Source organism: Poecilia latipinna, unplaced genomic scaffold (assembly GCF_001443285.1).
Source record: "Poecilia latipinna isolate Pla-1442-1.1 unplaced genomic scaffold, P_latipinna-1.0 Scaffold1276, whole genome shotgun sequence".
Lineage (NCBI taxonomy): Eukaryota > Metazoa > Chordata > Actinopteri > Cyprinodontiformes > Poeciliidae > Poecilia > Poecilia latipinna.
Genome location: NW_015113892.1, coordinates 66,817 through 75,650, shown reverse-complemented (window position 1 = coordinate 75,650; position 8,834 = coordinate 66,817). Strand labels below are relative to the sequence as shown.

The following is an 8,834-nucleotide window of genomic DNA, read 5'->3' as shown; positions in this document are numbered from 1 at the left end:
AAATATTTAATTATTTAAATATTTAATTATTTCTTGCGCAGCCCGGTACCAATTGGGGGGTTGGGGGCCACTGATCTAAATGATCATCTGAAGGTCTTTTTGCACAAACCCGTCCAAGTTGCTGCCTGTAGAGAGAGGCAGCAATACAAGGGTTTGATGGCGGCTGACGGCGCCTCCGTCTCTCTCCATCTCTTTCATTTTCTCTCCTCTCACCTTTTCTCTCCTTTTCTCTCCTGGCCAAGTGAAGTGTCAGCTAACTGCTCTCGCTGTTTCCTCCAGGCGACTGCTGGCTGCTGGCTGCTATCGGATCTCTGACTCTCAACCAGCAGCTACTTCATCGGGTGGTTCCTCCTGGCCAGGACTTCAGCCACCTGTACGCCGGCATCTTCCACTTCCAGGTGAGATTCTACCTGCCAGCAGGCCACGCCCCCTGACCTGGAGGAGGAAGGACTAGACCAGAGAGCTCCATTCCAGGCCTGTAGGGCCAGTGCACTGCAGGTTTGTCTCTGCTTCATCATCAGGCCATTAGCAGGTCACCGGCCCTGCAGGCCTGGATCCTTGGACTAGGTCGTCACAGAGGTTCAGTGCTGATTCTACAAATCTGAATTTATTAGACAGGATTGGATTCAGTCTGTCCGTCCTCCTCTCTGTCCTCAGTTCTGGCAGTTTGGCGAGTGGGTGGACGTGGTAATTGACGACCGGCTGCCAGTTAAAGATGGAGAACTGCTGTTTGTCCATTCAGCTGAGGGAAGCGAGTTCTGGAGCGCCCTGCTGGAGAAGGCCTACGCCAAGTAAGAATTAGAACCATCCATACATTTGTCCATCCACCTGTTCATCCATCCAACCATCCATCCCTGTTTGTGTTTTCTGAGGCTGAATGGCTCGTACGAGGCCTTGTCCGGCGGCAGCACCACTGAAGGTTTTGAGGACTTTACTGGAGGCGTGGCGGAGATGTATGAGCTGAAAAAAGCTCCCAGAGATCTCTACCGGATCATGGGCAAAGCTCTGGAGAGAGGATCTCTGCTGGGATGCTCCATAGATGTGAGTCCCTGCTGGACTTATTCCAGTCAGCCTCCAGTATCTCCCGGACCCCAGAGTCCATTGGGCCTCCTTTAGAAACAAACTAAGTCTGAGTGAGTTGAAGGTGACTAAGGGTGCTCTGTCCTCAGATCACCAGTGCCTTTGACATGGAGGCCATTACCTTCAAGAAGCTGGTGAAAGGCCACGCCTACTCAGTGACTGGTGTCAGACAGGTGAGCTCAGAGCTGCTCTCACTGTCATGGTTAGACAACCTGGTGCTACAGTCTGGATGCTGGACCAGAGCCAACTGATGCTTGTTGTCTCTTGGTTTCTCCTGCAGCTGGAGTACCGCGGGCGGCAGGAGCGTCTGATCCGGATCAGGAACCCCTGGGGTCAGGTGGAGTGGACCGGAGCCTGGAGCGACAGGTCAGTGCTCCACAGAAAGGGAGAACAAGAGATTTGAGTTGGATCATCAATGGGAATCTTGATGTTTCAGCTCCTCAGAGTGGAACGCCATCGATTCTGCAGAAAAGGATGAGATGCTGTGTAAGATGGAGGATGGAGAGTTCTGGTAGGTTGGTACTGGGCAGTCCAAGTCCTTTAACTCCAGAATGTCCCAACGGGTTGATGTTCTTCTGTGTCAGGATGTCCTTCCAGGAGTTTCTGCATCAGTTTTCACGTCTGGAGATTTGCAACCTGACTCCAGATGCACTGAGTCAGGATGCCACCAGCTTCTGGACCACTGTGACATACGAGGGCAGCTGGAGGAAAGGAAGCACAGCTGGAGGCTGCAGGAACCACCCCAGTGAGGATAAAGGATCTAGAACAGGGGTCCCCAAACTACGGCCCGCGGGCCGGATCCGGCCCGCCTCCTCATTTGGTCCGGCCCCCTGAACAATACCAGAGAGCATTCAGTGTTTTTTTTTCATATATATGTGGATTTTTCTTCAACCACCAGGGGGGCTCTTGAGCAGATATGAAACTTAGTTTCCCTCAATGGAATATATACTAGTCAGCACCAGTCACCGTTTCGCTCACGGTTTTTTTCGATTTGCATTCTGGGTAAAAATCTATCTACAAACGCGAATATGTCGTTGGCAGTAATCCAATCCCCCCTCCCACCCCCGTCAACAAAACTTTTCTAAGGTTTCTTTCTCGAAAAAGTAAGACCGGCCCCCGACCAGAAAAGGGAACAGTCATGTGGCCCTCGCAGGAAAAAGTTTGGGGACCCCTGGCCTAGAACCTTCAGCTGCACCACAGTCATAAACCTGTCTCTGATCAGACTTCATTTCCCATGATGCCTACCTGCAGACACCTTCTGGATCAACCCTCAGTACAAGATCACTCTTCTAGAGGAGGACGATGACCCTGAGGATGACGAGGCCGCCTGCAGCTTCCTGGTGGCTCTGATGCAGAAGGACCGCCGCCAGTTCCGCCGCCATGGCCAGGACATGCACACCATCGGCTTCGCCATCTATGAGGTTAGAGCTGCTAGAGTATTGCAACATTTCTTCTACTACCACAAAAACCACCACGTTCTCTGAGAACTGCATGAAAACTAACCACCTTGCCAGAAACGCTGCCCTAAAGCCGTTTCCCTCCTGATGGTCCAGTCGACCCAGTTCTACTGGAACCAGAGCTCCATCATCTGCTCCACCTCCAGCTGCTGTGGTTCTTTCTCTGCTCTGAGTCAAACCAACTTGTTCCCCTCCTGGCCTGTGGTGGCGCTGCACAGACCAGGAGGGGAAAAGACACAAAAACCTCTGAAGAAGACAGAGGTTTGTAGGTGGACCAAAGTTTGCGCTTTTCATCCATATCACAGTTCGATTATGCATTCAGATCTCCCCTAACAAACCGGATTTCCCAGGCAAATGATCTAGAGTTTGATTAAAGCGGGTCTGGTTGGAGAACCTTTTGTTTCCAATGGACTCTGGAAGGAACTCTGGATCCAGGTCTGGTTTTCCCTCCAGCAGCCTGGAAAACTCTTGATCAAAGCAACTTCAAGAGACTAAATGTCGTAGGAAGTAGCAGTCAGAGTGAATCAACCTTCTTAGCAAATGCAGGAACCTTTGGACGTTCACCCACAGGACAGGAAGTCCTCGGTGTTTGGTTGGCCATCACCTGGTGCCTTTGGTACTTTGGTGCTCCTTCAGCCTTTCGCTGGAACACAGCAGGAATGTCTGGTTCATTGTGTTTGCTGGTGATTGATTCGATCACCTACTGTAAGATCAGATTGAAGCAAACGTCAGAACCTCTAGTCAGTCCTGTAGGACCGCACTGAGGTGCGGTTACTCACTTTCATCATTACAGACCGTTCAGAATTTCTTCTTTCTGTCTCATTCACAGATTCCCAAGGAGGTCAGTTCTTATAATTTATTTCATATGTACGGTTTCTGGGAACGACGTTGATGCTCTCCATCCGGTCATCTGGCAGTTCCGAGGTTCTGCAGGTGTCCACATGAAGAAGGACTTCTTCCTGCGCCGCTCCTCCTGCGCTCGCTCTGAAAGCTTCATCAACCTGCGGGAGGTGAGCTCCAGGTTCCGCCTCCCACCCGGAGAGTACCTGATCGTCCCGTCTACATTTGAACCCTCGAAGGAGGCAGACTTTGTCCTCAGGGTTTTCACTGAGAAACAGTCCGAGACCGAGTGAGTCTGTGAGAAAACTGGAGACGGTCTGGTTGTGGTTTTCATTCTTCTCTGATTGATGCTCATGTGAACCTCTGCAGGGACATGGACGATGTCTTGGTGGCAAACCTGGATGAGGAGGTGAGAGATGAGTAGTGACAACATAGTTACTTTGAAAAAGTAACTAATTGGATTACTGATTATTCCTTGGAAAAGCAACTTAGATTACTGACTACTTGATTTGGAAAGTAACTAAGTTACATTAAAAGTAACTTTTGTAGTTACTTTGAGCAGCTGCTAACAGCAACGCTCTGCTACCTCTGAAAATTACTTTGAGGTTTGCCAAAACTTCATTGCAAATTATTTTATAATGGTAGCATCAACTATGTGTCTCCACTTATAAGGTTGAACTAATTGTTTAATGGTCACAAAATCAGACTACTGGATGTGAAAAAGCAACGCGTTCGATTAGTCGTTACTGAAAAAAGTGGTCTGACGTCACTGGAGATGATGTTGCTGTTTTTTTTTTAAAGATATTCTGTTGGGCTGATGTTCCCTTTGGTGTTCATAGGAGGAAATCTCTGAGCATGACATTGACGACTCCTTTAGGTCTTTGTTTGCTCAGCTGTCTGGAGACGTGAGTTCAACTCCTCAGGCTCTTTTAGTGACTGCTCAGCTCTGAGCATGCTCAGAAACCTGCTCACTATTTGCTTTCTGTCCTCAGGACATGGAGATCTCAGTGCGGGAGCTCAGAACCGTCCTCAACAGGGTCGTCTCCAAACGTGAGTCTTTTTGAAAAATGCACGTGTAGGGCGGGTTATCCATGTTTCTGCAGCCAATCAGGTTCCACATAACAGAATCTACCAGGTGTACACTGGGTGGAGATGTTGTGGGTCTGCAGGGTAGATCCAGAACATCACAGTCTGAAGGTTTCAGGTTCCACTTCCTGAAGATGCTTCTTGTTTCTTGTGTCTTGTTGCAGACAGAGACCTGCAGACGGATGGATTCAGCATGGAGTCCTGCCGGGCCATGGTCAGCCTTATGGACGTATCCTCCCTCTGAATGACAGGGTCAGTTCTGACCTGGCCTGAACGAGGTTCTGGCCAGGTCAGATCACATTACCGGGTCTGGATCAGGTAGACCTTAACTGGAGCTCAGAAAGACGGCAGCGCTCGGCTCGGTCTGCTGGAGTTTCAGATCCTTTGGAACAAGATTAGGAAGTGGCTGGTGAGTCAGTGGAGTAGTCAGGCTGGTTCTGACCCAAACGGGTCAGGGTTAAGGACCTGTTGGGTCCAGTTTAGATTTTCAGGAGATAATATTGTGTTCCAGGGGATCTTCAGAGACTTTGATCTGGATAAGTCCGGCTGCATGAACTCTTATGAGATGCGTCTGGCGCTGGAAAACGGCGGTGAGTTTTATGTTCCCGGAAGAAGTTTGGGTTGGACTGAGCTTGGTTCTCCAGACCTGACCCGGGATGTGCTCCGTCTGCAGGGTTCAAACTGAACAACAAGCTGTATCAGATGTTGATCGCTCGATACGCCGACAATGAGATCATCGACTTCGACAACTTCACCTGCTGCCTGGTGAAACTGGAGACCATGTTCAGTAAGTCCACACCCTGATCCATGAGCCGGTTCTGTTCATGTGGTTCTGAACTGACCTGTTGGAGTCTGTTGGTCAGGAATCTTCCAGGGTCTGGACAGAGACGGGACTGGAACTGTGGAGATGAACCTCATGGAGGTACCAAACCTTGTTCTGTCCTTTTACTTTACAACTTAGTTCTGGCCCTCTGGACTTGGTCCAGTTAGCCGATGTCATGTCCTGTTTTCTGACTGATGATTCCAAACCACTCTGGTCATTCCCATCTTGGATGAAGGAACTGAATAGGCGTTTCCACCTGATTGGATGATATTAACTTGACTTTTTCCTTCTGTTATTATTAACCTAAATATTGCTAGCAAAAATATCGCTAGCATAAATATTGCTAGCATAAATATTGCTAGCATAAATATCGCTAGCATAAATATTGCTAGCTTAAATATCGCTAGCATAAATATTGCTAGCATAAATATCACTAGCATAAATATCACTAGCATAAATATTGCTAGCATAAATATTGCTAGCTTACTTCTCCAGCATCAGACTTTCATTTATTCATCTAGTTTCACCAGCTCACTGTTAACTTATTAAGCAGTGAGATACACAAAATCCTTTTTGTTACTGGAATAATGTGAAACTTACATAAGTAATTGAAAAAAATAAAAATATAATTAAAAATAATGTTACTTAGCATTACAGTCTTGAAGATGGTACGAACTTATTTTCTTCTTAAATGTTTTAAAGCGGTCACCGCCGATGAGTGAACGAACTGAAGCGAATCACTTCACTGGATGATTCAGTCTCAGCTGGGAGGAGGTCGGCGTCCTGCTAGGCAGGTCTTCCAGGTTCTGGTCATGGTGGAAAAGGATCGGGTTCTGAATAATGCAGTACGCAGATTGTGCTGGAGAAGGCGCTGTTCTGTCGAAATGAACTGTGTGATCTGATGAACGGATCATTCTAATGAACTGATTCTAGATATCCAGTGAGACTCCAATGAACTGACGTTTCCATGACAACAGATAGGAAATGTAGCCACCAGGGGGCGCCTGACCATAGCCTGACATTCACTGTTTGTCTGTTGCTTCTCCACAGTGGCTCTTTGTGACCATGTGTGGCTGAAACCCAGAGCGCCCCCAAGAGGACGGATGAGAGCAAAACACCCAGACTGAGAAGATGCTGCTGCTCCACTGAGCTACAAAATGTCCACAATACTACAGTTACTACCATAATCATCATCATAATAATATAATAATAACTACAGGATAGGACAGCAAGGCTACAGTGTTGAGCCTCAGTCTGATTTTAAGTGTATTTTTATTATATTAATTTGTATTTACCTGTTAATTATCATAACCTTCACTAACATGCATGAATCCACCAAGCTCAGTTTAACCTGAGAGGACTCACCTGGTCAGGTGAGACGGCTCGTCTGGTTCTGGTGTTCAGTTGCAGTCAGAAGTCATTCACTATGAACAGCTGCTTTCATTTCAGAGGTTATTTAACAAACGTCATAAATGGTTCATCTAAGAAAGTTTCATCCTCAAATTGAGAACACAGATTCATTCATTCATTCATTTCTACTGACCTGCAGCTGGGCTCCACCGGGTCGTCTAATCCAGAACCGACCAACAGTCCTGCTGCTCCTGAGCTCTACCTCCGTCCTGCTGTACCAGTTTGACCTGATAGAGGGCGCTGTAGCTCCTCGGTATTTATGCCTGAACCCACAGCTTTAATAAAGTGAAGCAAATCAGCTGACTGTGTGTGACTGTCTATATTCTTTAACCTCCTGGATCAGAACCTAAAGCCCGGTTCCCTCCAGGTTCGTCAAATGCTTTTTATCCCGAATTATTCCAGATCCAGACAATAAACTGGGTCAGAACCAGGTCACTACAGGTCCAAACCCAGTCCACTGGTTCTGGTGAAAATCATTAGGAACTGGTCGATGGGTTAGCTCACCAGCCACCCGAGTTACAGAACTCCCCAGATTAGACCTGCTAACGGTCGTTCTCATTTTCACAACATGCTCTTAAAGTTTGCCCAGGTTAGGATTTTGTGTTTTGGTTTACAAATCGCAGAGGAGATATTTTTATCTTCTTTGTTTTGCTAAACCACCAGTAGTTACACCTTGTTGGTTTATTCATTTGAACACCATGATTAGTTACACCTATCAGAGGATACAGAATGTCCACCAGGGACTGTTTGCTCATTTAAGGGTTGGGTGATGGGGTTAGGATGAAGGGGTGATGGGGTTAGGATGAGGGGGTGATGAGGTTAGGATGAGGGGGTGATGGGGTTAGGATGAAGGGGTGATGCGGTTAGGATGAAGGGGTGATGCGGTTAGGATGAGGGGCTCACATGGTGTTCAGCAGTAGCAAGAAACAGATGCAAATATCAAATCAAAGAGACAATAAAATCAACTTCAATCCAACACCTGTCATCCTAACCTCTGTCACTGAGCGCCAGNCGATTAACTCCGGACCCGATTAACTCCGGACCCGATTAACTCCGGACCCGATAAACTACGGATGCGATTAATTATCCTTTTAAAATAGTTATTTGTTGATGTTAGACATTTCCCTTCCTGATCGGCTCGTTATTTTCTAGCAGTGACTTTAATCCGTTTGTTCTTCATGAATCTGTTGAGCTGTGATGTCATAAAACCTTGTGTGATGTCACGGCTGAAACTCTCTGCTTTCAGGAAGAATCCTGTCCACCGGAAGCAGTTCAGACACCCAGAGCGACCCGGTGAGTCCGGCCTTTAGTTACGGGTTTTTCACGTTTTACTGGCCAGAGCTAACAAACGGGCCGGGTTCTGAGCGGGTTTGACAGCATGGCGGATGGACGCAGCCGGACGGTTTGCTAGTGAAGTTCTGGGAAGGAAGTGAAGATGAAGAGCAGCGTTTTGAAGCTCTTCATCTGCAGAGAGCCGATCGGTTCTGAAACCCAGACTCCTCTCTGCAGCCCCCCGCCCCGCCGCCACGAGACCCCCCAACGACGACCCCGACGACGACCCCGACGACGACAGCTTCATCAGCGACGACTCGGGCGACGACTCGGACTACGAGCCGCAGGACGACCTGCAGCGGCAGAGGGAGGCGAAGGCCTTCCAGAGGAGGAGGAGATAGAGGAGGAAGATCAGGTCACATGACCTGTCTGGCTGAAACTCTGATCAACAGCCTGACGACAGGAAACACTAAAGGAGGAGGATTTTCAAATTAAAAGCTTTAGGTGTGGAGCCGGCAGCAGCTGGAACCAGAAAAGGGAAATGTTTTTATTTATGTTTCTGCTTTTTGATGCTTTTAATGTGAAAACATCAGGAAATGTTAAACAAAAATCAGTTTCTTATTTTTAAACGGTTTCTTCTTACCTCCACTTTTTTAAAATTAAAAGCTAATGGATGGGCTTTTAATTTGAAAGGACATTTATTTCAAGAAGAAGCAGCTGAAGCTGTGTGACATAATAATCACGAGAATTTTTTGTTTAACATGATTTTTATTGTGAAAGGTCAGAGCTGAACAAAATAAACATTTTCTGACTTCTTTTAGCCTCTATTTATTTTTATTTCACAGCAAAAGTCTTGCCTGATTTGA

At 47.3% G+C, this 8,834-nt stretch overlaps 2 protein-coding genes across 4 annotated transcripts in view; both read left to right on the top strand.

The window, feature by feature from the left end:
• LOC106961192 (calpain-1 catalytic subunit-like) overlaps nt 1-6,999 on the top strand; it is a 19,130-nt gene extending 12,131 nt beyond the window's left edge. Inside the window, exons 4-22 of one of the 3 annotated variants that reach the window (XR_001427725.1) lie at nt 280-398; nt 658-791; nt 873-1,041; nt 1,170-1,253; nt 1,361-1,446; nt 1,517-1,591; nt 1,665-1,825; nt 2,332-2,501; nt 3,367-3,378; nt 3,455-3,666; nt 3,747-3,786; nt 4,217-4,282; nt 4,370-4,427; nt 4,628-4,692; nt 4,804-4,872; nt 4,975-5,053; nt 5,137-5,250; nt 5,327-6,226; nt 6,337-6,997. Coding sequence is in view for 2 of the 3 variants with exons in the window: in XM_015054751.1 (XP_014910237.1) it covers nt 280-398; nt 658-791; nt 873-1,041; nt 1,170-1,253; nt 1,361-1,446; nt 1,517-1,591; nt 1,665-1,825; nt 2,332-2,501; nt 3,367-3,378; nt 3,455-3,666; nt 3,747-3,786; nt 4,217-4,282; nt 4,370-4,427; nt 4,628-4,692; nt 4,804-4,872; nt 4,975-5,053; nt 5,137-5,250; nt 5,327-5,385; nt 6,337-6,363 (1,799 nt within the window). In the remaining variant the exon portion in view is untranslated. Of the gene's footprint in view, nt 1-279; nt 399-657; nt 792-872; nt 1,042-1,169; nt 1,254-1,360; nt 1,447-1,516; nt 1,592-1,664; nt 1,826-2,331; nt 2,502-3,366; nt 3,379-3,454; nt 3,667-3,746; nt 3,787-4,178; nt 4,283-4,369; nt 4,428-4,627; nt 4,693-4,803; nt 4,873-4,974; nt 5,054-5,136; nt 5,251-5,326; nt 6,227-6,336 lie in introns of those variants that run through there. The other 2 variants (XM_015054751.1, XM_015054752.1) reach the window with 2 other exon arrangements.
• A 715-nt stretch (nt 7,000-7,714) lies between these two features.
• LOC106961198 (aprataxin and PNK-like factor) lies at nt 7,715-8,580 on the top strand. Its single transcript, XM_015054760.1, has 2 exons — nt 7,715-7,989; nt 8,206-8,580. Exons 1-2 carry the CDS (start codon nt 7,875-7,877, stop codon nt 8,367-8,369), a joined length of 279 nt encoding a protein of 92 aa, XP_014910246.1. The 5' UTR covers nt 7,715-7,874; the 3' UTR covers nt 8,370-8,580.
• The last annotated feature ends 254 nt before the right edge of the window (nt 8,581-8,834 follow it).